Source organism: Erithacus rubecula, assembly GCF_903797595.1.
Source record: "Erithacus rubecula genome assembly, chromosome: 6".
Lineage (NCBI taxonomy): Eukaryota > Metazoa > Chordata > Aves > Passeriformes > Muscicapidae > Erithacus > Erithacus rubecula.
The window spans coordinates 57,505,363-57,530,991 of record NC_136688.1 but is presented as its reverse complement, the minus strand read 5'-3'; the positions used below and the strand labels follow the sequence as shown (position 1 = coordinate 57,530,991).

The window sequence follows — 25,629 nt, the reverse complement described above, 5'->3', positions numbered from 1 at the left end:
TGTCGACTTTTTCCCGTTGACTGGACAGAGATGAAAGCACTTTGCTGGTTCCAGCTGCTGGTGCAGATTTTGATTCACGGAAGAGGGGGGGCGATAAATCAAGGCAGCAGTTTGTGTTTTATTTAACGAAAGCGGTGAGAACGGCGGTGAAACGCTGTTTGACAGCAGCTCCGGGACATGGCGGGGCCGCTCCCCTCACGGGGGCGTCACGTGACCGCGGGAGCCGCGCCCGGCGTCACGTGACTCCAGCCAGCCAGCGCTGCTGGGATGGGCGGGGCTTGTGACGCACAATTATGGGCGGGGATACGAACAGGGCGTGGTCAGAAATGGGTGCGGCCTGTGACGCGCCGCGCGCCCGTAAAGAGGCGTGGCCACACCGCGGGTGGGCGGTACCGGTGACGCAGCGGCCGTGCAGGGGCGTGGCCCAGCGCGCGCCTCTCCGGTGTGGCGGGGTGGGCGTGGCCGCGGTGACGCCGTTCCGGTTCCGGTGCCCGTCGCGGTGGCGGTGCAGCTGCGGCCGCCGCGTCCCTCCGGGCCTGCGCCGCCTCCCCCCGCACAGGTACCGCCCGCGGCCCCGCCGCCAGCACGGGGAGCGCGGGAGGGCGGGGGGGCAGCGGCCGCGGAGCCGCGCCCGGCGCATCCCGGAGGTGCCGCCCCGCCTGCGGGGGGCGGGCGGTGCTGCTCCCTGCACAGCGCCGGGGGTCGCTCGTGGCGGGGCCTGGGGACTCCCTAGCGCTGTCTTGGCTGGGTTAAACATTTATTCGGCTTTTTTTTTTTTTTTTTTGGTGTTGTGTGGTGGTAGTTTATTAATGAGCGCATCAATGAGCGTGGATTGCATATAAGTGATTTTCATTTAAAGCTTCCTCGTTGAAGAAGGGCTCGGGAAAGCCAGTTTTTCAGAGTTGATGAGAAGTTGGTTTATCAATTTTTAACGTGTTTAAGGCAGCTGGCTTTGTGGTATCAGTGCTGCCCGCCTAGCAGGATTTGGTTTTGATGGAAAACTTGTTTCCAGGTGAATTCCACAGCAAATGCTCATCTCGTGGTACTCAGCGTTATCGCCAGTGAAGTAAGAACAAAAGTAGCTGCTTTGTCTTTTGGAATCCAAAATGACACGCCCTGAAACTGCCCTTCCCGGGACCTGTGGAGATCAGGGCTGAAGGAAAAAATTGTGGCGAATGTCAGGCCAGTCCTGAAAAGCATTTTGGATATTCTTGAGGCTTGAGTTCATTCAAATGCATTTTATCAGGGCCATGTGTGAATCCTGAAAAGCTTTTCCTGGGAAAGGTGTCTGGGTTGGTGTCAGAGGTGGGGTTTGATCTTTTATTTGGGGATGACACACCAAAAACCTGCGAAGCTGTTTGATGGTCACTCCTCGCAGTGGATGGTTTTTTTTTCATCCAAAACAATTGCAGTAATTAAGCTGATAATGCCTGAGAGGAGAGCAGAGGCTGCCCAGGAAAGCTGTGACTGCTCCATCCCTGGAAGTGTTCCAGGCCAGGCTGGATGGGCTTGGAGCAGCCTGGGATAGTGGAAAGTGTCCCTGCACATGGTAAGGGGTGAAATGAGATGGGCTTTAAGGTCCCTTTCTACCCAAACCATTCTGGGATTCTGTAGCTCTCAGGATAATTTAGAAGCATCTCTAAAAGATCAGTTTGAATCATTCCAAGCTGCTGGACTAATTGATCTTTTACAGGATTCCCAGGGCTGGCTGGTGTGGACAGGAGAGATCTGTGGCAGGGGAGATTGTGTTGTGCCCTGACTTTGTGTCACAGCTGGCACACAAACAAGGCACCTCCTTGTGCCCTGTGCCTGCTGGGGTGGGGACAGACGGGCTGGGTTTGGGGAGCAGGTGAAGGGATCAGCCCTGGCCCTGCTGGGGAGGCAGCTGTGGAACTCAATGGCCTGATGAGGGTGAAGAGCTGGCACAGAATCCAGATCCTTCTGCCTTTGTGTTTTACAGGTCTTGGAAACTGCCAGGACCTCTGTTTTTTTAGAAGAATTATTTTCTTTTGGTAGTTGACAATTTATGACAAATGCCACATTTGGGCATCCATCTTAATGACATCCTGAAAAATCTGAAAACTGACTTTGTCATTTTTTCATTTATAACAGACAGGGAAAGGGGCAGAAATATCCCCAAACCTCTGATAGCCACTGATGACAGAGCTGTTGGTTTCATTTGTCAATTGACTTTATTCTCCCAATGGATAGATACCCAGGGCACACCAAATTATTTTATGGTATCTGAGCACTGGGGAGGCTTTAAAGATGGGGAAAGGGCCAGAGGAGGTTTCCTGTGAGCAAAGGCTGAGAGTTTTGGGATGGTTCATCTTGGGGAAGAGAAGACTTTGGGGTGATCTCATTGTGGCCTTCCAGTACCTGAAGAGAGTCTGCAAGAAAATTGGAGAGGGGCTGCTTAAAAGAGCATGGAGTGACAGGACAAGGGGGAATGGCTTCCCACTGGATGGGATACTGGGGGGGATGGGATACTGGGAAGGAATTCTTCCCTGTGAAGTGCCTTGGGTGCTCAGAGAATCTGTGGCTGGAAGAGAATGGGGCTTGGAACAACCTGGTCTAGTGCAGGAACATGTCCCTGCCCATAGCAAGGAGTGGGACAAGATGAGCTTTAAAGTCCCTTCCAACCCAAACCATTCTGGGATTCTTTAAAGGCTCTGAAGTGTTGATATTTAACGCCCGAATCTGCAGAAATTTGCATATTTTAGAAAACATTTAGAAGCCGTCAAAGCCTTGGTGTCTCTTCCATTTTCTCCGTGTGCTATGTTGGGTAGTTACACTTATGTGGGCAGAAATCCTGTTGTGGATGAGGTTGTGCTGGTAGGAATTAGTCATGTTAGAGTGACAAAGGAACCTCTCTGCCGAGGCAGCCGTGCCACCCTGTGGAAATGCAGCACAGCCTGTTGCATAGCCAGAAAACCTTTTTCTGTGTCTGAAAAAATGATCTTGGAGACAGGAACTAAATCTGGCACATCAAGTGTTGGAAAAATGTCATACAACTCCAAAAAAAAAAAAAGAAGTAGGAAAGCAGTTGATGCTTCGTTTTGGGGTAAGGAAGAAAAAATGCTTTGGACAGCTCTTGCTAAAGAGGGTCTGTAAGGATTGCTGGTGGATAAAAGCCAGGAAAGGCCAAAGCATGGGGAAAATTGCTACTACATGATAGTTTCAGTGAGATGGATGGAATCCAGGAGGGTTTGGAGCTGGTTTGTTGTGGAAGCTGCTCAGTGGGATGGATTTAGCACGGCACACGCAGCACTGAGCTCTGAGTCTCCCCTTGGCTGTGAAGGCTGCTGGAAGCAAGGACTGTCCTGCCAGAGCTGTGCTGCAATCGTGCTTCCCAACCTTGCTCATCTCACCTGCCTGCTGGTGGATTTTGGGAGCAGCTCATGGATATCCAGGAGGCCTGAAGGTTTTGCAGGGTATCATTTCTGGGCAGGTGCAGTGAAGTCCTTCCTGCCTCTCATGGCTCTTCAGGATAAAGGGTGAGAGGGATGCAGATCCTCACAGCCTATTTTTTTTCTTTTTAGGCATTGATTATCTCTCTCCTCTGGCCCTTGGTGTGCTGCAGGGTGGCTGAGAGGTGATGCCCTGCCCAGCAGAGCTGGAGCTGGCAGCTCTGGGCTTCTGGAAAGGCAGAGATGTTTCCAGGGGCGTTGGCCTTGGGAAAACAAAGGCAATCTTATCTTACAGCACAGTGGATGCAAGCAGGACTTCACTTTGAGTGCTGCCAGCTCTCTTGTGTTTCTGCTCCCTGCCAAATGGCTTGAACTGAACCCTCCTTCCATTTGTTCTTTCTTCATCCCAACTGCAGGGAAGATAATTTGGGGTAGAGTTGAAAAGTGTCTGTGACATGGGTGGGTTTCTCTCTGCTGATATCAGTGCACCAGCACAAGAGATAATTGGTTAATTCAGGAGCCCATTGGTTAAATCTGGTGATTCTAAAAATCCCATCGAGCCACCATACAGTGTGGGGTTTTTTTCTAAAATCTTGAGCCCATGTGTCACCAGAAGGGACTTTAAAATTTAGTTACTTGGAGATCTTCTGTCTGACACTGTCTCTGAGTTTAATTAGTGAGCATGTGAACGCCTTGGGCAATAATTGTAATAATATAATTGATATTCCTGTAAGGTTTTGACTGGAATTCTTTAACTAGTGTTGAACAGCCTGAATGGAATATAGATTGCAGGTTTAAGTACAGATGAGTTCATATGTTGTCTGAGTGTTAAGGGTAATTTCAGTTTCTTTTTTATGAAATGAAGGTGGCAGTACCCAGATTAAATGTCTGTTTAAAAAACATCCCTGAAATAGGCCATCCTGTCTGCAAGAGGATCCTTGACATGCTTGGCATGGGCTCAGTTATCCCAAATGTTGCCAACAAATGTTACTCTTGTCTGCTTGCCAAAGTAAAAAAACCACTAAATCTCATTATAAGCTATGCTTAACTACTTTTTTTTTTTCTTTTTTTTTCATAAATCATGCAGCAGAATTGTTCCCTTCATTTTCATGGTACAGAAATATTTGGGAATTATCTGCTAACAAATATTGGGGATATTGATATTTGGGGAGCACTCCTGTTTTAACAGTGTTCACCCACTGCTTAACTTGAATTTACTCCTCTCTGTCACTTTTGTGACAGATCACAGGATTTTCTTCTGAGTTCTCTTTTAGTTTCATTTCTTCTCTTCCTTCTCTCCCTCGCAGCAAATGTTCCAACTTCTTCTGTGGACTTTTTTTCAATCTGTTATAGATCTGGTTTTCACTTGGTCCATCTGCTTAAAGAAATGAGGATTCTCTTTACCTGTTTTGGTGCTGTTTTTTTAATAACCTGATTATGATGAATATTATTACTATCTGTGCAGTTATGTATATTTTTTTTACTTGTCTGTATATTAATGATGGTTTTCCTTTTATTTTTTGGGTTATATTAAATAGCTTCTCTGCCCATGGAGGTGAATTGAACTACAGTACCACCAAAAAGCACCTGCCAACTTATTGAGTGTGGTTAATTGCAAAAATGAATGACTTCTTAGCAGAAGAGGTATTTCTTGAAGAGAAACTGAGTTTCTGGTAGATATGTCTCAGACAGCTGAGCTGTTAATAACAAGAGCAGAAACCACTTCCCTGATGTAGTTCAGTTGGTTTCTCAGTTTTAAACAAATAGTTCTTGGTCTGAACATGTGAGACAAAGAGTCCTTGCTTGAAAGAATTACTGCTGTTACAAATTAATGCTGGAGTTTTAACAAACCTTTGTATTCATGCAATTAGGCACTGAATTCCATCAACTTTGTTGATACATATTTCTTAAAAGGTTTGTTTAAACTATTAGGTGATTCTTGAAAGGTTTATTTAAATTACAGGCTATTTCTTGAAAGGTTTATTTAAATTACAAGTTATTTCTTGAATGGGTTATTTAAATTATTAGGTGTAACTTGAAAAGTTCACTGTGTTTCCACAGAGGTCTGGGTTGTTCCATGTGGTCATAAATAATTTGGGAAATGAGATGAGCAGTGTCTTGTTGATACAAAGCAATTCAGGAAAGTAAGGATTAGGTAATAAATTGGCAGAAATAATTCAATGGCAATAAATCTGCTGTGATTCAGAGTAGATAAATGTAGAGTGGTGCATATAATTTCACATATAAAATGCTGGGCTGATCCTTGACACTGAGGAGTGAATTATTGCCACAGAAGTGTCAGTTCCATAGGGATCTAAAAGCAGCTGAAAAATTAAGAAGTATTAGGAAGGAAATAGAAGACAAACCAGAGCATAATTATGATACTGTATAAATCAATGGTTATCCCACATCTTCAATCCTCTGTGGTTCTTTCTTGTCATTCATACCAGAAGATACAAAAGACTTGGAAAAGCCTTAAATTGAAGCAGGGAGAATAATCAAAGGTAGAAAGAGCTGCTGCACAAGGGTCAGGGGAGCTCAGCCTGGAGAAAGGAAAGCTGAAAGAAAATGGTACAAATCTGTAGGATCATGATCAGCACGGGCAGGGTGGATAAGAATAGACTTGCTGATTTCCTCAGCTGCAAGAATGGAGGTGCAACAAGTGAAACTAGTAAAATCCAGGTTTAGAACAAAAAAAGGAGGAGGCTTTTGTGCAACAAATAGCAGCCTGTGGAGTTCCTTGCCAGTGGGTGTTGTAGGAACAGCTCTGAAGTGGGCAAATGAGACATCCCCTCTTCTAAGTGAGGAAACTGGATATGTTTATAAAAAAGGAATTATTGGAGGGTTATTGCTCCATGGAAGTTGCCTACAGCTTAGGGAGTGTGTGAGCTGGGAATCATTGGAGTGTTGGGGTGAGTGTGGTTCCTGTTGTTGTTCTTCCCTACTGGTCATTGTTAAGATAAAATGGGATGCTGAGCTAAATGGCCCCTTGGCTGGTCCAGACCTGTCCTGACATCAGGAGATTGTGTAGACAGCAACAAACTTACAGTTTCAGAGAAGACATTATAAATAATATAATGTAAATAATGTGGATATATATTAATCTTGGGGAGTTTATAAACCTATTTGATCTGGGCTTTCTGTACAGACCTCCATCCCTGAGACCATTCTCTGTCTTGGAAATCAGTTCTTCACCATCAGCAAGGGAAATACAAGGATTGAGTATTGTGGGAACCAACTTTGCAGTTGTGTTTGTACTTCCTCTTACATTCCTTTCTGGCTCTTACATTCTCCCCTAAAACTTTCTGGCTGCTCTTGCTTATCTTTTTAACAGTTCCTCACTTCTGGTTATTTGTTAATATGGCTCATTGGTCACCATTTTTTAGTGTTTTTTTGGAAGTGTGGAGATGTTGGAAGTTGGATATGTATTAGTGGCACCTCTGTAGTCAATTGCTGCAGTTGGTGAATATAAATAAGAGCATCCTCTGCCCTTGGTGTTATTATTTATTCTGAAATAACTGGAGGATAAACCATCAGCAAGCTATAGTTCTTTTATTTTTGGCAATAAAATCTGTGTGGGGATTCCAGCTCTGAGATCCCAATATCAGAAGGACATGGACCTGTTGGGACAAGTCCAGAGGAGGCTGTGAAGATGCTCCAAGGGCTGGATTTCCTCTGCTCTGGAGCCAGACTGGGAGAGCTGGGAATGTTCACCTGGAGAGGAGAAGGATCCAGGGAGAGCTCAGAGCCCTGCAGAGCCTAAAGGGATCCAGGAGAGCTGGAGAGGGACTGGGGACAAGGGATGGAGGGACAGGACACAGGGAATGGGACACTGCCAGAGGGATGGATGGGATAGTGGGATGGAATTCTTCACTGTGAGGGTGGGGATGCCCTGGCACAGGGTGCCCAGAGCAGCTGTGGCTGCCCCTGGATCCCTGGCAGTGTCCAAGGCCAGGCTGGATGGGCTTGCAGCAGCCTGGAAGGTGTCCCTGTCCACATCAGGGGTTTGATCTTTAATGTCCCTTCCAACCCAAACCATTTCATGATTCCCTGATTTAATAGTGTTTTTGTTTAGAGGCATTGACTTCAACCACAAGAATCCTGCTATACCTTTTCCAAATCCAATTTCCAAGTTTAGAAAACACCTGGAATCATTCCCAGGCATCCCTGTCTGGGCAGGCTCCATATGCTCCATATGAATGCTTAAAATATTTTTTCCAATTGCAATGTGACCCATTTACATCCTGTGTCACACCTGTCTGAGAGGAGGCAGGTGGGGGCTCAGGACTTTCCTTTTCATGGGAACTTTCTCCAGAGAAAGATGTTTGGGTCTCTCTGTGAGCACAGGGAGGCAGCTGGGACAGCAATAAATCCAGGGCTAAAACACAAAGAGTAAATTTATTCCCATTATCTCACTAAGTGGGGATCCCCAAAGCAACACCTGGCTCAGGTGTCCCAGCAGCCACGGGCACTGATCACCCTGATCTGTGCTCCAGCACCTGCTGTGCTCCACGTGAGACAAATGTAGATGTCTCATGAAGTCTTGCTTAAAAATACCTTTATTATTTTCAACAAATTTCACTTTATCTTACCTTACTTTTCAGCACAATGTCTGGAACTGATGATTTTTCGGTAAGTAACAGTTTTTCTTTCCTGAAGATCAGCCAGTTGTGTTGATTATTCCAAAAGCTGACATAGTTTTTTGAAGGAAAAGAGGGAGCTGACAGCTGAGAGATTTCCTCTGTGTCGCAGTCGTGGTGTTTTCCTTCTGGGTAGATGTAGCAATCTCTGGACTAAACATCGGGTGCCTCGTGGGTTCTCTGCTGTGACTTTAACAAAGTTAAAGCTGTGCTTTGATGGCATCAGGACAGTTGTAATGGAAATGCAGGGAAATGTTTGCAGGTTGGTGCTGCAGTTGCCTGTTGTTCTGTGTGCCGGGTCGCCTTTTATCTCTGCGGCCTGTCACAATGCCTGTGCTGCCTTAATGATAGGAGCTGCACAAAAATGAATGTAATCATCTGTGCAGCCCCCCAGAGCTCTGCTCCTGCTGCTGGGATGTGCCCACGTGCTGGGGGAATGTCTGCAGCCGGGCGTGCTCCCTTCTCACCGCCCCTTTGTCTTTCAGTTGGCAGATGCTTTACCAGACCAATCGCCTGCTAAAACCTCCAAAGTGAGCAGCAGCAAGCCTGGCCAGCAGCCCGGGCAGCCTCCGCAGGGCTGGCCGGCTTCCAACCCTTGGAATAACCCCAGCGCCCCCCCTATGACTCCAACGGGACTGCCACCAAACACCTCGGCTTCCAGCGTGCCCTTCGGACCGCCTCCCACGGGAATGTATCCTTCAATGCCCCCGGGACCGCCTGCTCCATTTCCTCCTCCTCCTACTGGACCCTCCTGCCCTCCTCCTGGTGGTCCATATCCACCCCCAACTGTGCCGGGTCCTGTCCCTCCAGGGCAGTATCCTCCTCCAAATATGCCCTTTCCAGAGCTTCCACGACCTTACGGAGGTCCAACAGAGCCAGCTGCGCCTCCTGCTCCTGTTGGGCCATGGGGATCCATGCCCTCTGGAGCATGGGGACCAACAATGGGAGGGCAGTATCCTGCTCCCAGCATGCCATATCCACCCCCAGGGCCATATTCTGCTCCTACCCAGACTCCGGGGGCTGCGCCGACGGTGCCGTGGGGTTCGGTGCCGCCCGGAACGTGGGGACCGTCACCGCCCGGCCCATTCCCTCCACCCACAGGATCATACCCAGCTCCAGGACTATATCCTACACCCCCTAATCCTTTTCAAGTGCCATCTGGTCCTGCTGGTGCTCCATCAATGCCTGGTGGTCCCCATGTGAGTATTTCATTTTGGTCTCGAATGACTCTAAAGGGTTTGACTTTTAAAGTGGGGAAATTCAGTAGTAAAACCTGTTAGTGCAGGTGAGGAGTTTTAGCACACCTGGTTTATTCCTCTAGTCAGTGGGATAACAGCAACTTGTTAAATATTAAATATACTAGGAGAGAAAATAGAAATGGAAATATACACCAGGAAATATACACTGGAAATATACACTAGAAATATTTACTGGAAATATACACTATAAATATACACTGTTAAATATACACTAGAAAATATACACCAGAAATATACACTGGTAAATATACACTAGAAATATACACTGGTAAATATACTCTAGAAAATATACACTGGAAATATATACTAGAAAATATACAATGGTAAATATACACTAGAATGGCTAAATTATGTTAAATTGGTGCATGTTTCCTGTTACAGAGGTCTTCCACTCCTTGGAAAGACTCTAAAAGCCAAAAACAGGGGCAAGGCATTGTAATAATTCTGAAAAAGAAAATATTGTAATTTTTTTAATCTAGAGAGATTGCTGATAGAGCAATAGGGAGGGAATAACAAAATATAAGGGTGAATTTGTGATTAGTTAACAATATTTGTAACTGTGAATGAACTGTGTGAGAAGCCTGTACTGACCATAACTTCTTGTCTCTTGCAGCCTTACCGCTGAATACATTCTGGGCAACAAAATACTGTAGTTTTCCACCTTCATCCACTACTTACAGAGATTTTTACAGTTTTTGTTTCAGTAATGTATGGGGCTATGAAGAATATTGCCTCTTGTATGTGCATTTGAGGTATGAAGGAGCAGTTTACATCAATTTACCTTGCTCATGTGCTGGCATAATTATTTGGTTTAATCAAGTGAAATACAAAGAGAAGAAATCAACTAACACACCTGTGGTTCTTATGTTGGCAAGCATTCCTTGGAAAAACAGGAGTTGCCATGTAAGGATTATAAAGAATCAGGCCCATGGAATTAAAGCAAAGTTAATTCTTAAATTTCCATTAATGCTTTAAGTCTCGTTGCCAGACTCCTGCTGGTCATTGAACAGATGGATAGTCATATTTTGTCTATTTTCAGGTTATTCTAAAAAGTCAATAGAGAAAGTGTTTCAACATTTTAGTCAAGAAACCTAATTTTTGAACGTGCTACAGTAATTCAAACTAACAAGACAGAGCATGTGAACTGGAAGGTTTTCTCAGCATTTTGTACATACTCAAACCAATTGCTCGGTCTGGGACTACAGAGGAGAAGAGCCACGTTTGGAAGCCTTGGTGTGACTTGTCAGCACACTGTTGGTGTTCACAAACAGGCATTCCTGTGCAAGTGAAATAACCTGGATGTGCAGTTAACTTTGAATCAGCAAAATGTGAGTTTTATGCATGCCAATGAGGACATCCTGTTGCCAGTTCTCATTCTGTGGTGGTTGGAAGTTTGGCTTGGTCTGTGTAAAGAGAAACTGATCCCCACGTAGGTACTTCCCTATTTCTGACCTGGGTTCTAGTCATTTCAAATTTGACTTGGCTGCTGGGTTGTGTAAACCTGGCAGACTTTTTCAGAGTCCCTGGAAACTGAACTTGAGCTTAAACCCCACCCTGAGCATTCCCTTCCCAGCAGTTTTTGGCACAGCAGTGTCAGGACAGAGATCCTCTGCGCCGTTGGGTGCCAGGGGGTCTCATTTGCTGTCCCTGTGCCCAGCTGGGTGTCTGCATACCTCACAGAGCAGGTGGAATTTGGGAGAAATTGAATGTCAGGAAGCCTGTGCACTGCTGTGCAGCTGCCTCTCCCAGGGGCACTGCCCTGAGTTTTCGTGTTCTTGCCGTGATTGTGCCAAGCACATCGAGGGTTTGCCGAGGCACAGCCAATCTCTTGGTGGTACTTCATGGCCTGCACTTGGACCACAGACAGCTTGTTTCCTCCCCAGCTGGGGATCTCCTAGCTTAGTAGAATTAGGAACAGATTTTGCTTCACATGGTAGCTCATTAGGGAGTCTTTGTATCATGGAACTGTGAACACGAGTTAATTCTCTTCCAGTACCTTTGTGGCTTCCTGCATGCGTGTGATGGATGCTCCAAAAGCACATGGGGTGACCTGGTGGTGATGATCCTTGGTAGTCATGGCCTTTATGGCAAAGTCCTACAGCATTTTTGCAGGAGAAAGCCAGCTGAGCTGTGGCTGCTTTAATCCAACATCATGAAAGCTGATAGCAAAAGAATGTCTATTTTTTTGTTTTAGGAAGACAGTACTGGAGCTGAACAAAAATACTTTAACATTTCAACTTAAACCCCAGCAACTTAACCCTTGGAATAAGAACCAAAAGTGCAAGTCTTCACTAACCTTAAAAAAAAAAACCCCAGTTGCCCCCTAAGCAAACTTGGCAAGACTAATTAAAAATTAACATAAGCAACATTGACTGCATTTGTTCAAGTGCTTTTTTGATACCTGCAGCCTTAGACTGTAAATCATTGTAATGAAAAAACATTTATTCCAAATGAATGGATCATGCAGTAGCAGCACTCCAGTTGGAATTGCACTGGCCATATGTCTCTGCAGGGAATGGGAAGAGGTAGGAAAGGATAAAGCAAAAGTAGCAAGTAATGATTTTTGGAAAGGGGTTTTGTAAAAGTAACTAGACTTCTAGGTTCTTCCTGAAATAGGCAGGATTTATTACTGGAACATTTAGGCTAAAATTCAATATATATGGGATGTTTTTCAATGTATATTCGTATTTCTTGAGGTCATGAAAACTGTTTCATAACCCCTTTGTTTTTGTGAGCAGAGTTCTTTGCATAGCAGTGAAAAGGGTATTCCTGTTAATCTATTGTGTAAAAACTCAAGGTGTCACTATATACCGTGTAGTAACTTTATCACATGTTATGTCAAGTGTGAGCAACTTCTGGCCTGAAGCTTTTGCAATGGAATTTGTACATTTCTATGCATCATTTTGAGTTCAATTGCTGAGGAGTTCGTTTTGACTTGTGCTTTGAGGTTGACATACTGCATTTGTTTACAATACAAATTATAAGCAATCACATCTTTAAAGTATAGATTATCACCTGCTGCTGTATTTTCTTTAGATGAAACAAATATTGCTGTATGATAGTGAGAAGCTATAAATACAGGATTTGATATTTTTTTGAAAATGCTGTCACTTTTGTATAAGATTAGACATTAAACGTATTTTCAAGACTGTTGTGTTCACTGTTTTTCAATTCCTGCTTTTGACATGCCTGTGTAGACTTTTTGCCTTGAATGAATAGTAAAAATAGGACATCCTTGATTTGCAAAGCCTGAATATAAAATCAGAATTACTTGACTTCTGTGAGTGTTTTTCCTCTTCCTTTTGTGATATTTGCAGCCTGTACATAAGGGATATTAAATGTGGATGCAACCATGGCTCTGGTGTAGCATGTCAGCCCCAGGTGTTCACAAATTCCTTGGTATTTAGGAGAGAAAATATCTGGTCTTGCTTGCTCCAGAGGAGGGATGGGACTGATTTTTACCTGTGAAGAGTTGAGTTTTCCCTGCCTCTGAACAATTCCTGTGCTAGATTGACACACATGGATGTGGTAAGTGACCCCCAAACCACTCTTCTTACACACTTCCCAGGAGTTTGGTGGGATAAAGTGGATTACAGAAACTCCAGGGCTTGGCATCAATTTGAACTACTAAATTTGGGCATCACTTGTGGCTACATTTCCATGTATTGGCTTGCAGAGCAGTTCACACTGAGCTGGCCAATGCTGCTGCCTTGGTTCACACCTTCACCCTCCAGGGAAGGTAAAAACAGCAGCAGTGAACAGCAAAGACTAGAAACAAAAATATTTATCCACTTTAAGGCTTGAGAAAAGCTCTTTTTAGGCCATAGTCCAAAAATAATCCTACATCTGTTAATAGCACAGTGCAGTGTGTGGGCAGTGCTTTATCCTGGCTGCTCAGCTGTGACATTGTCCCTTCCTCTGGATTTCTCAAATGAATTCTGTCTGCAGCTCCTGTGCATCAGCAAAGACTCAGCCATACAGATCCAATTAGGTTAATTGCTGCCCTGCAGACCCAGAAAAACTTCAGTTGAATGTTTTTAAGGGACCAAGTCCTAGAGCTGGAAAGGGGCTCAGCCTGGAGAAAAGGAGGCTCAGGGGGAACCTTGGGCTCTGCACAACTCCCTGGGTGCAGCCAGGGGGGGCCAGGCTCTGCTCCCAGGGGACAAGAGACAGGATGAGAGGGAATTACTTTAAACTACACCAGGAGAGGTTTAGATTGGATGTTAATGAAAATTTCATCCTGCAAAGAATGGTCCAGCCCTGGCACAGCTGCCCAGAGCAGTGGTGGTGTCTCCATCCCTGGAGGGATTTAAAAGCCATGAGGATGTGGCACTTGGGGACAGGGACAGTGGTGGCCTTGGCAGGGCTGGGGAATGGTTGGACTTGATCTTGGAAGTTTTCTCCAACCTAAAGGCTTCAGTGGTTCTAAGTGATCTATGTAATTCTTATGGGAGGAGTAAAAGCAGTTCAGGGGTTGCAGAGGGGTCAGTGCACAGTTCATCCCCCTCTGGATGTGTCAGTTTGCTCCACTCCTGTGGAGGCAGGTGCCCAAACTCCTGTGGGTGAGTCCAGGTCCATTGCTGTGCCCAGACATGGATTCACTGCCCAGCCAGGCCAAACTGACCCAAAGGAGGGATGGTGATTCCAGAGTGTTGGGGTTGGAAGGAGCCTTAAAAACCATCTCATTCCACCCCCTGCTGTGGCAGGGACCCCTTCCACCTTGATGGGAAGGGTGTCCTGAGCCTCTGCAGTGAGAGCCCTTTGGAATCTGTGGCAGGATGAAACATCCCATGCATATTTTTATTAACACTGCCTGCCCTGTTTCTGAGTTTAAGCTCAGAATCCCAGTTGTTAGAGGGCAATTCCATACACACCAAACAGCCATAGTTCCCCAGGCAGAGTGTCACACAGGTACCAGCTTTCACACAAAGCTTCCAATCAACTCATCCACACAGCAGGAATCACTCCCAGTGTCTCCCTTGGGATCTGCTTATCCCAGAGACAGCAGGAGGATCCCCAGCAGTGCCCTGGGTGGGTGTTGGAGGTGTTTGTGCCGTGCAGGGGGTGAGCTCTGCACCTGCAGCCCATCCCTGGCACCCAAGGCTGTGCTCTGGGGAGGGATCCTGGCTCCACTCGTGGGATTCTCCCCTATTCCATTTACTGCTGGCCCTGGTTTCCCATTTCCAAGGTTGGTGTAGTGGGATGAGCTACTATTCACTTCTCTGCTCTCACAGGTCTGTGGAATGAGTTAACTAAAAGTGCCAGCTGATAACAGTGAGAGTGTTATTCTGGTCACTGTTGCCTGCAGAATCTCAGGTTTGTTGGAAGCAGGGTGCCCAGAGAAGCTGTGGCTGCCCCATCTCTGGAATTATCCAAGGCCAGGCTGGATGGGGCTTGGAGCACCCTGGTCTGGTGGAAGGTGTCCCTGCCCATGGCAGGAATGGAATTGGATCATCTTTAAGGTCTCTTCCACCCAAACCATTCTGGGGTGGTGTGATACTCTGTTTCAGACACCCCCAGGTTGGTCAGGTTGTCCTGTGTGGTGACAATGGGATTTTGTATCCCCCGAGCAGCAGATGAGGAGCTGTGATGAAGTTACAAGTTACACCCAGGTGAGTGACCAGGGGTTGTCAGTGCAGCAGCAGCAGCAGCTCTGCTCCCTGTCATCCCTTTCCAAAGTGAACCCTCCCTGTTAAATGAGGGACAGATAAAATCACAGTGCTGTGTTCCTGTCCTCTTCCCAACTTTCTCATGACAGGACAGGGAAGGGCTGTGTTGAGCAGCCCTTGGCACACCTCTGGTTTCATTCCAGGTCCTCCTGCTGTCTCTGCAAGATCTTACCTACTCTTTCACACTCATGTTCTTGTGATTAGAGGAGGGAATTCCTGTAGCAATTAACCCCTAAACTCCTGCATCAGCTCAGTTTTATTCCAGGTGAGAACTAAGAACCTGCCAGTGTCCCTTCCCACTGGAATCACACATCACTCTCAAGAAAGTAGTGCTGGTTTATGGCTGATCAAAAGCAAATATGGAATTTATCCCTTCTTGAAATAAATTCAGAAGATGACAAAAGTCTGGATTTCATTTGTGAATTCCTGGCTTGGCATGAATGGGGCATGAAGCTGTGCCAGGGGAGGTTTAGGTTGGATATAAGGAAAGGTTCTTCCCCCAGAGGGTGCTGGCACTGCCCAGGCTCCCCAGGGAATGGGCACAGCCCCAAACCTGCCAGGAGAGTTTGATAACACTCCCAGGGATGCTCAGGGTGGGATTTTGGGGTGTCTGGGCAGGAACAGGGGCTGGGCTCTGATCCTTGTGGGTCCCTTCCAGCTCAGGATGTTCTGTGGCACCTCTGGCTCATGAATGCAGTGTAGTTCTGGGGTAGATCCGTGGTGAGAGCCCCAGAAGTGTGTGCTGACCAGGATACTCCCCTTTTCTGAGCTGTTAAAGGGTAATGAAAAGTAACTGTGCTCTGCTGCCTTTTCAAATAAATGTGCTTAATTGGCATGATGTGAACATTTAACATCACTGTTCTTTGTGTGACAGAAATGGTTCAGAGGGGTGCTTCCCTCCAGGTACAGGCAACACCCTCCAGCAAAGAGAATGTGACAGAATATCTCAGTTTAAATTCATTTACAGTGGGGGAAATTAATGCTTTAATACCCTGGTGCTGCTCTCACTGCTCTGTAAAGCCAGGGTTTGCTGGCACTCCTCAAGGAGACAGAGTTGTTTATCTTGAAAGTTTTTAATTCAGGCACTTCAAAGTCTCATCAGCTTCCATGCCAGACTTTCATTTCTGCATTTCTGCCTGGATTCTGTCCTGTTTTCCCCTCAGAAAGCAACACCACATAAACCTGGGATGCTGGGGTGGTCACATTCGTGGCTCTGTGCTGCCACTGTCACCATCCTTGCCTTGATGCTGCTCTCCTGGGGTTCTGCCCTGGCTGTCAGAGTAGGGAGCTGCTAAGAGGAGAGTGGGAGTGCAGCGACATCAAGCAAAAACTGCTCTGAGTGGGTAAAAAAAGAATAAATAAAAATATCAGGTGTTGGAAAAATGAGTTTTTGAGTGCTGTGTAAAAGCCAAGCACGATGTGGTTGCTCTGGGCTCTGCTCTGGTGCTGGAGCTGCCCCTTCACCACCCTGCTCGTCAGCAGAGGGCTCTGCTGCTGCTCCCCTCGCCCTGAAAAGCCTCTGGCACAGGCAGCTGTGTCTGCTATTGATTATTTTAACACTGAACTTGATAAAAATCGGGGGAAACAGCATTTTAGTGGCATATGGTGCTGCTGGGGGAGGTTGTTATAGCCTGCACCTTAGCACTGCCTGAGCTGTGGCTGCTGCAGGAAAAACACAAACACAGATTTAAATCTGAGCCCTGCTCAGTGTAAGGATTCACAGCAGAATGAATTTCTGTGCTCTGCAAAAATCCAGTGCAGAAAGAAGGAAAGGGACTCCTCCAAAGCTCTTCCCTTTCCCTCCCCTCTGACTTCCTGAGATATGACAAAAACCACACATCGAAGTTGGATTTGATGATCCTAAAGGTGTTTCCCAACCTCAAAGATTCAATGATTGCTGTGTAGTAAAGTTGTTTTAAACTCTTCAGAGTGGTTGGTACTGAGGCTTTCTGCTGGGTGATACTGAGCAGTTCTGCCTTTCTTTGCCCTTCATGTTTTTCCAACCCCCTGTGCTGAGTGTGGTGTCACACAGGGATTTTATTCCAGAGACAAGGGGGGCTCTCCCTGCCCTCAGTGAGGGTTGCCATGAACGGATTCAATCCCTTCCTTCAGCACAGCACTGTTCCTCTCAGCTTTTTAGGTTGGAGCAGTTCCTGGAGGGGTTGGCTGGGCAAGCCAGAGGGTGGAAAAGCAAGAAAAACACCAAAGTGTTGGATTTTGATGGCAATGAGCCATGGGGGTCTTTGGCCCCATCTGCACCAGCATTTGGGGTCACTGCAGGCATTTCTCCTGCAGTTATTTAATAGTATTTGCATGAAGGATGCTCCTGGCACCAGGCTGCAGAGGAGGCTGGAATTTCTCTGAAGTTCAAAGCCAGGGGGAGTTTGAGGACTTTCATAAAATCTGCTACAAGACTCATTTAATGCTTGAAAAGCAACATGCTCAGATCTGAATGTCAGGCTCAGAGTGCTTCTCTTTTCCTCATCTTAAATAACATAAAAGCTCCAAACCTTAGCAGGGTTCTGCTCATCTACAGCCTCAGCAGGAGGGGACTGGGTGAGCTGCACATTTGTGTTTTCCAGGCGGAGAAGCTCCAAAGGCAAGAATTCTGCTTTGGTGCTTTATAAAAAGAATAAAAGGAAGATCAGGAGAGCAAGTCCTGACCTGCTGGTGCACGAGGGTTGATGTGAGCAGCAGGGGTGGTGCTCCTTACCACTGATTTTCCTTTCTTTGCTGGAGTTGCTGAAGTTCTCAACCTTCCTCTCGTGGAGTTTTTTACCCCCAGTGCTGGGGCAAAGTGATGTTGGGGAGGGGGAGATGGTGATGCAGCCAAGGAATGAACCAAGCCCCCAAAAGGGCTGCCTGAGGAGGAGGAGGAGGAGGAGGACAGGGGCTCTTCAGCCCCTGCTCTTACAGGAGATTGCTCAAGTCTGGCTGGTCACAGAGGAGATTCCTGCTCCCTGATTTTGCTGTCATGCCCTTTTCTATCGCTGAGGTGACTCAGCCCCTGGAATGTGGGGCTGGAATTGCTGTGACACCCCAGGGTGTCACCCCAGGGCTCCTCAATCCTCATCCCCAGCTCTGAGGAAGGAGGGGATGCTGTCCCAGCTCCCCAGGGAGGCTGCACAGGGAGGAAGGATTTCAGAGGTGGCTGAATTTAGCACTTTGGGATGGTGCCAAGCACGGCCCCCGTGGCAGATCTGCAGCCCAAACCCAAACATTGCACACTGTGGGTGCTGCCAGTCCCACACAGAAATCACAAGGCAGGGAAACATGTGGGTTGTTCTGCTCTGGGAAGGGGAGAGGATCTCTCCTGCCATGGATCTTCTTGCCCTCTGGATTGATTTCCTCCACATTAATTTACCATCAGGAAAAGAGGAGCAGTTTTCTGTTCATTATTTCCTATTGAGCAGTTTGAAATTACTGTTTTAAAGAGATTAATTATCTTTTGCAACGGGGTGTTTTTCCACAACCCTGTTCCAGCTGCAGTGCAGAACATCAACCTCCCCCAGCCAGACCCAGCCTCTGGTAGACATCACCTGGCTCTTGCCATTGGGAAAATGCTGGGAATTCTAAAATTGGGAAAATGAATCGTGCTTAGAATGTTTGGCTGCAATGAAGGGCAAGTTAAGAGCACATCCCCAAGAAAGGGGGGTGGTCTCATGGCTGATCCACCTCCCTGGATCCTCCATCTCCCATCCCCTGGCTTTGCAATTTGGGAATTTCAATCACCCATGGCACCCAGGAGGGTTTTGTTTGACATTGAGGGTTCTCTAAAGCAAACAAGATACTTGGGAGTGCTTAAAAAAAATTTCAAACCCACAGAAAACATTGATTTTTTTGGGGGCATGACCAATTCTTTACCCACTTTGGAAGAGCCAGGGTTGCACCACAAAGCTGTGAGTGAGGAGATCTGTGTCTTCCATCTCCCTCAAAGTCGGGGGCTCTGCTGGCTCCTGGCAATAAACCAACATTTCCCTTCCCTGCATCCCAGGAGGCAAAATTGTGAAGCTCAGTGGCCACACCTCGGTGTGCTGTGAGTCACCCTGGGCTGAGTCATGAGCAGCATCCCGGCTCTGTGTGCAAAGGGCTCCAGCAGCCACCCCGGGATGCTGAATCATGGAATCACAGAATGCTTTGGGCTGGAAGGGACCTTAAAGATCATTTCATGGCCAGGGACACCTTCCACCAGGTCATGTTGCTCCAAACCCGACCTCACTCATCGTCCTTGCTGCAGCTTGGTTTATTGAAATGCAGGAGTTAGTTAGAGATGGTTTTGATTTCTGTATTCACTGACTTTTGGTCAAATATTTTTATTTAACATCATGTGTCTGTTGCATAACTAGAAGTACAAACCTTGTGGCATTGGAACAGGAATAAAACAAATCAAAAACCAAAAAGCCATGCAAACCTTTCTGGTTATTTGAAACCTCTGAGTAAAAATTCCTGGAAATAGCAATACAGGTTTTCCATGGAAATCTTTCTTCCCAAAGGTTTGTTGAGGGAATCTTAGGGAAAAAGGGAAAAACCTGTGCACTAAGGGATTCCTACAGCCTTGTTTGTGTTACAGGCTCAGGAAGCTCCAGCTCCTCATGCCATGGATGAATCCTCTCCAGGTCCCTTTGCCCTAAAACACCTCCAAAGATATTTCAGTGTCTGTTTACCGTGGGTTGGGTGCTGTGAGAGGCAAGTGAAGCAGCACTCCCTAATTAAGTGCATTTCTGATGCACTAATATTATTTATATATATTGCTTAATACATATTAAGCATAATAAACATATTTCCCTGAAATACTTAATATCCACCCACTCCCATGGGCATCCCTGGCATTTTTACACGCTTGAGTTTGGTCTGAATCCCTGACAAGTATTTCATGAAGCTGGAGGGTGTTAAAATCCAGGCTGGAGCCCCAGTGGAGTGGAGACTGCCCTCTTTTAAGCCAGGTCTTTTAGATAAACAAAGTTGAACCAGAGGAATTTATACTAAAATTAATCAGAGTTAAAATCAACATATTTTTGCCTCTTTTTATTATTTTTATATCAGCTGCAGTATCAGCTGAGCCCTTGAGCTGGGCTGCTGCCTAAAAGAAGCAGTTTCTACATTCTATATTCTACATTCTACACTGGTGTAATGGCACCAGTTAGAGGGTGCATCCCTTCATAACATTTGCTCAGCCCTGAATTGGACAGGGAGGTGAATTAGGTGTTTTTTGTGGGTGGCTTCCAACTGAAATCTCCTCTTCTGTTTGATCCTAATCTATCCCAGCCTCTTCCATTCCATTCCATTCCATTCCATTCCATTCCATTCCATTCCATTCCATTCCATTCCATTCCATTCCATTCCATTCCATTCCATCCCAATTCCCATTCCAATTCCAATTCCCTTAATTTTTTTTCCTTCCCTTCCCCTTCTCCCAGCAGATCAGGATTTCAGCACAAATCCACCTTGTTCTTTTCCACTGCTTTGAGCCGTGGGGCCCATGGAGCAAACCAGAGATGATTCACCCTCAACCTCAAATAAAATCGGGTTTGTTGAAATCCCAGCTGCCTCCAGCAGCCTCCCAGAGCCCGTTCCCTGCCGGCCTCGCTGCACGGGGGGAAAAGCAAAGCTCCTTTTCGGCTTTTATTTTCTCCGTGGAGAAGGAGAAAATGTTCAGAATTTAAAACCCAATTGGGTGTTTCACCGAGCTGCACTAAAGCTGAGGGGATGGAGCCGTGAGACACGCGGGCAAATATCTGGCAAGGAGAACATCTGGCAAGGAGAACATCTGGCAAGGAGAACATCTGGCAAGGAGAACATCTGGCAGGGACTCCAGGTGGGCAGGGAAACGGGAACCTCCGTGCGAGGGAGTCACAAACAGCGAGAAAAACCAAATTATTGTCAGTTAACACCCCCCGCTGGTGATGTCAGCGCTGGAGAGGGGAAGCACAGCGCTGTTCAGGCTGTCCCGGGTGTCCCGGTGCCGCCCCGGTGCCGCCCCGGTGCCGCCCCGGTGCCGCCCCGGCCCGGGCGGGTCCCGCTGCGCAGCGCAGAGCCGGACCCGCTCGCAGGTGAGGGGATGCGGCTCCCGGGGGATCCCGGGGGATCCGGGGTAAAAAGGGACAAAAATCCTGGGGAAGGGAGGGTTTGGGGTGCCAGCGGGACAAGCGAGAGCTGCCGGGGCGCTGCGGTTTGGGGCGCACGGAAAATCCCCGCTGGTTTAGGGGTAATGGTGGGATGGGGGCTGTGAGGAGATCCAGGGTGTTTGCAGCCCCAAAATCCTTGTGGGGTGGGGATGGGAGTGGGAACACCCAGGGGGACACCCAGGAATAGCATCCAAGGAGAGAGAAATGGTGTTTCTTTCCCAAACAGAAGTTGGTAATTTTTTTTCCCCACTTGGTGTGAACATAGGGGATGTTTGGGGTCAGCTATGGGATGTTCCCTGCAGCTGATCCTCTGCCGGGGCAGGGGGAGCTGAAGCGAATTCGAGCTCAGCTGCTCAAATGCTGATGGAAATCAGAGCTCAAATGAGGATGAGGAGGGGCTGAAGGAGCTGGAAGGGGGCTCAGCCTGGAGAAAAGGGGCTCGGGAGAATCTTCTGGCTCTGCAGAACTCCCTGACAGGAGGGTGGATCTGGGAGGGATTCAGGTTCTCAGGAACAAGAGACAGGATGACAGGAACTGGCCTCGTGTTGCACTAGAGGAGCAATTAGAGGAGGTTTAACGGGATAACAGGGAAAATTTCTTGATGGAAAGGTTTGTCCAGCCCTGGCACAGTTGCTCAGGGCAGTGGTGGAGTCCCCATCCTTGGGTGGATGTGGCACTTGGGGACACAGTGCTGGGGGAATGGCTGGACTTGATGGTCTCAGAGAGCTTTTCCAGCCTCAGTGATGCTGTGATTCTCTGCAATTCATCACTGGGGCACTGCTGAGGAAGGTGGGAGAAACACCTTCCCTTTCCATGGCTGGGGAATAACCCAGAGGGGCATTTCCAGAGAGCTGCAGTGACAGAGAGAAGGTGACACTGGACTGCACCCTTTGGTGCCAGAGGATTAGTGGGATTGGGGGATTTTGGTTACAGACTCCAAAGTGTCCAGAGCTGTCCCCAGACCTGTCCCTGGGGAGACACAAGGCTCTGGCCAAAGGGAACAAAACTGCAGCTCCCTGAGGTATTCCAGGGGAACAGGGGGATCATGCAGGACCCCTCAGATGGAATAAACCTGACCAGGCTGCATCCAGCTCTGTGTGCACCCCTGGCTTCATCTGCCTGATGGCAAACCCAAGGGCTCTAGAAAGAACCCAGAGGGCAAATAAAAACTGTGGGAGGTATGGGCTGCTGGAAAGGCTCCTTAAAAACCCCATGGGCTCAGGAGAATTTTGCAGGGAGAGGAATGATTTGTGAATTGTGAAACTTGGGAGTTTGTCATTCCCGAGGCAGGGCAGCCACACCTCCTGCTTTGTGCATCCGAATGTTTCTTTCAAAGAGAATTTGCTTTCTCTGCTTTAAATTTGGAATTTTCCTTTTCTTTCCCTGGCTCTCCCTTTTTCCTTCTCTTATGAATGTCCCTTTGATGGGAGGAAGCCAGCTCGGGCTATTCCTGTGCACAGGCAGGTGTGTGTTCGGCCAGCCCGTGGTGTGGACTTGCAAACTTGCAAAGCAAAAACTTGCAAAGCAGCTTTTATCTGCTGGCCCGGGGCCGCTGTGTCCCTCCCACGCCGGAACGGGACAATTACGGAGGAGGAAGGGGACCTGCCACCCTCCTGTCCCCATCCCATGTTCCCGGTGTGCCGTGCTGGATTTGCAGCTCCCGCATCCCCCGGGCATCCCGTTTGGGGTTTTTTTATGGAAATGCTTTCCCGGATGGTGCCTCAGGGCTGGGGGAGGGAATAACACTGGAGTGTTGTGAGCTCAGTGCTGGATTTCGTGCGGAGGTGTCGGGCTGGATTCACCCCGAGCTCTCAGCAGTGACTCCCGTTTATCCCGCAGGTCTTGGACCAGGATTTGTTCTTTGGCACTGAGCTGTGGGCTCTGCTGGGCAGGTACGTGATGGGAGCTCAGCAATTCCCATCAATTGCCTCTCTAAACTGTAACTCCCCTCAAAAAAATCTCCTTTTTGCATGGTGCAGGTTAAATTGACACTTCCCTTTTTACTTTCTTAGGAAAAATGTCAGACGGTTTCTCTGTAAGTATGAATTTCTTTAAAAAACATGGGGGCTGTGACTGTGACCTTTGGCTGGGATGGGAGGGAGCACATCCTTGCAAACCTGTGTAAACCCCCAAACCCTCTCCAGTCAGGATTTCTGAGAGTTGAGCTCCTGCCCTCAGCCATGCTGCAGGCTGCCAGAGATGGACTTTGGAGAGCCCAGTGTGGCCCCAGGAGGAATCTCCCCCAGCTGACCCTTGTCCTCTCCTCTGTCCCCAGTTATCTGATGCCTTGGCCAACAGCAACAACCCAGCCCCTTGTGCCCCCCCAGCCCAGGGCTGGCCCTCCTGGGGCAACCAACCTGCAGCTCCTGGGGCATTCCCAGGGTATCCTGGAGCACCTGGAGCTTATCCAGGAGCACCTGGAGCCTATCCTGGAGCACCTGGAGCCTACCCTGGAGCACCTGGAGGATACCCTGGAGCACCTGGAGGATACCCTGGAGCACCTGGAGCTTATCCTGGAGGACCAGCAGGACCTGGAGCGTATCCAGGAGCACCTGGAGCATTCCCTGGAGCACCAGGAGCAACAGGGCCGTTTCCTGCCCCAGGACAACCATCCAACCATCCTGGATTTGGGCCTTCTGCTCCTCAGGGAGGACCAACTCCTCCTCAGGGAGGACCAACTGCTCCCCAGGGAGGACCAGGTGCTCCTCACGGAGGACCAGCTCCTCAAGGAGGACCAACTCCTCCAATGGTAATGGCTCTGTCATCATGGGGGTTTTGGCTGATTGTGCTTGGCCACGGGAGGAGCCTGGGCTGGCTGTCCCCAGGGGGTGGCACTGGGTTTTGACATGATTTTTTGCTGACACCAAGTCCCTGTTGTCCCCCAGAAAGTCCCCTTTGAGCTGCCCCTGCAGGCAGGACTCGTCCCTCGGCTGCTCATCACCATCACTGGGACTGTGAACCCCAACCCTGACAGGTACTGGGGTGTCCAGCTCTGAGGGTGGGGGGGCTTCCATGGGGCACTGCTGGGTGGAGCAGGGGGGCTGCAACTTGCTTTCCATTCCTGAATAACACCTGCTTGGTGTAACATCAAATATTACACTAAATAAAGGTGTAAACGTGCTGCTGTTGCCCAGCAGGGTCTGTGGGGTTTTCTTTCTGCTATTTTTAAGAAGCCCTGTAACAGAGTCCAGGGCTTTTATGGCAAAATCAAATCATTCCATTATTGTTTTTGCAGGTTTTCACTGGATTTCAAGCGAGGGAATGATGTTGCCTTTCACTTCAACCCCCGCTTCAAGGAAGACCACCACAAGAAAGTCATTGTCTGCAATTCCAAATTCCAAGAGAACTGGGGGAAGGAGGAGAGGACAGCTCCCAGGTTCCCATTTGAAGCTGGAAAACCCTTCAAGGTACCAGAAAAATCCCATCCCAGCTCAGTCTCAGTGCACCAAAAGCACTGAGAGGGTTTGGGCAACAACACCTGTGTAAGGACATGGATGTTTTTGCACAGGAATCAGCTCCCAGGGGAGTTTCTGGGGCAGCCACCCCATGTGCCACCCCCACAGCACCTTCCCAGCTCTTCTGACCCCCTCCTGCAGCTCCAGCTGCCCAGGGCATAACTTCCCCCTCCTGGTATCCCCAAGGATTATGAAACCCTCCTTATTTACACTGTTGTTCTGCACAGTGGTTGGGCAGGTTTCTGTAACGTGTTTTCCCTGCTGGCAGCTCTTCAGGAGGTGATTTTTCCTACACAGGAGGTTCACACTGTGGAGTCTTGCTTTGAGGGACTGGCACAGGGATGAGGAGGCAGAAACTGGGCTAGAATATGAAGGGAGAGCAGAGTTTTGGGAAGGCAAAGGTCACAGGTGTTGCAGCTGCTCCTCCTCATGTCCTGGCAGCAGTCTCCAGCCAGCACCAGCCTGCTCCAGTGTGTGGCTTAAAACTTCTTCTAGAACAAATCCAGCTGGGTTTTGGGTGTGATTTAGGGTTTTTATTTCAGCTCCAGATCCTTTGTGAGGCAGATCACTTCAAGGTGGCAGTGAATGATGCTCACCTGCTGCAGTACAACCACCGTGAGAAGAAGCTGAACGAGGTGACCAAGCTCTGCATTGGGGGGGACATCACCCTCACCAGTGTAGTGCCCACCATGATTTAACTGGGAACTCTGGGCAAACCCTCTGCTCTTTTATGGTATGACACAAGTGCCTTCTCACCACATCACTGTGAGGTAATAAAACATTTAATCTGTAAAATTTGGTTTTAGTTGTATCTTGAAAGACAACACCCTCTGGGCAAGCTGAGTTTTGATTTGGAAGGAGCTGGGTTTCTGCTGGATTCCTGATTCCCCAGCAACAAAGAGTTTGATTTCTGTGGGGAGGAACTTGGGAAAGCAGCCTGTGGTATTCTGTCCCTGTGAACAAGGGCAGCAATCCTCCAGGAAGCACAGGGAAAAGCTGACAGCCTCTGAGCCTGACCAGGATGAGGTATTTCAGGAGAGGGTTCAGAGCTGGGGAAGCCATCCCTGTCCT

General features: G+C 48.0%; 2 protein-coding genes across 3 annotated transcripts; both read left to right on the top strand.

Moving 5' to 3' along the window:
- Positions 1–452: 452 nt before the first annotated feature.
- Positions 453–12,458, top strand: MAPK1IP1L (mitogen-activated protein kinase 1 interacting protein 1 like). Of its 2 annotated transcripts, none has more exons than XM_079307877.1 (4): positions 453–559; positions 8,015–8,042; positions 8,536–9,249; positions 9,923–12,458. In XM_079307877.1, the coding sequence occupies exons 2-4, from the start codon at positions 8,019–8,021 to the stop codon at positions 9,932–9,934; spliced, it is 750 nt and encodes a 249-aa protein (XP_079164003.1). In that variant the 5' UTR covers positions 453–559; positions 8,015–8,018; the 3' UTR covers positions 9,935–12,458. The 2 variants fall into 2 exon arrangements, with proteins under 2 accessions (XP_079164003.1, XP_079164004.1); XM_079307878.1 differs by lacking the exon at positions 453–559 and adding an exon at positions 824–838.
- Positions 12,459–22,898: 10,440 nt separating this feature from the next.
- On the top strand, positions 22,899–25,347 carry LGALS3 (galectin 3). Its single transcript, XM_079308362.1, has 6 exons — positions 22,899–22,995; positions 23,116–23,138; positions 23,379–23,852; positions 23,989–24,077; positions 24,339–24,510; positions 25,101–25,347. The coding sequence occupies exons 2-6, from the start codon at positions 23,121–23,123 to the stop codon at positions 25,254–25,256; spliced, it is 909 nt and encodes a 302-aa protein (XP_079164488.1). The 5' UTR covers positions 22,899–22,995; positions 23,116–23,120; the 3' UTR covers positions 25,257–25,347.
- Positions 25,348–25,629: the final 282 nt, after the last annotated feature.

Bases quoted from the DNA above. Each gene is read 5' to 3' on its own strand.
- MAPK1IP1L (XM_079307877.1), top strand. From the start codon at position 8,019: ATGTCTGGAACTGATGATTTTTCG. The intron at 8,043-8,535 runs GTAAGTAACAGT...TTTGTCTTTCAG, and splicing joins CTGGAACTGATGATTTTTCG to TTGGCAGATGCTTTACCAGA.
- LGALS3 (XM_079308362.1), top strand. The intron at 23,853-23,988 runs GTAATGGCTCTG...GTTGTCCCCCAG, and splicing joins GAGGACCAACTCCTCCAATG to AAAGTCCCCTTTGAGCTGCC. The intron at 24,511-25,100 runs GTACCAGAAAAA...TTTTTATTTCAG, and splicing joins AAGCTGGAAAACCCTTCAAG to CTCCAGATCCTTTGTGAGGC.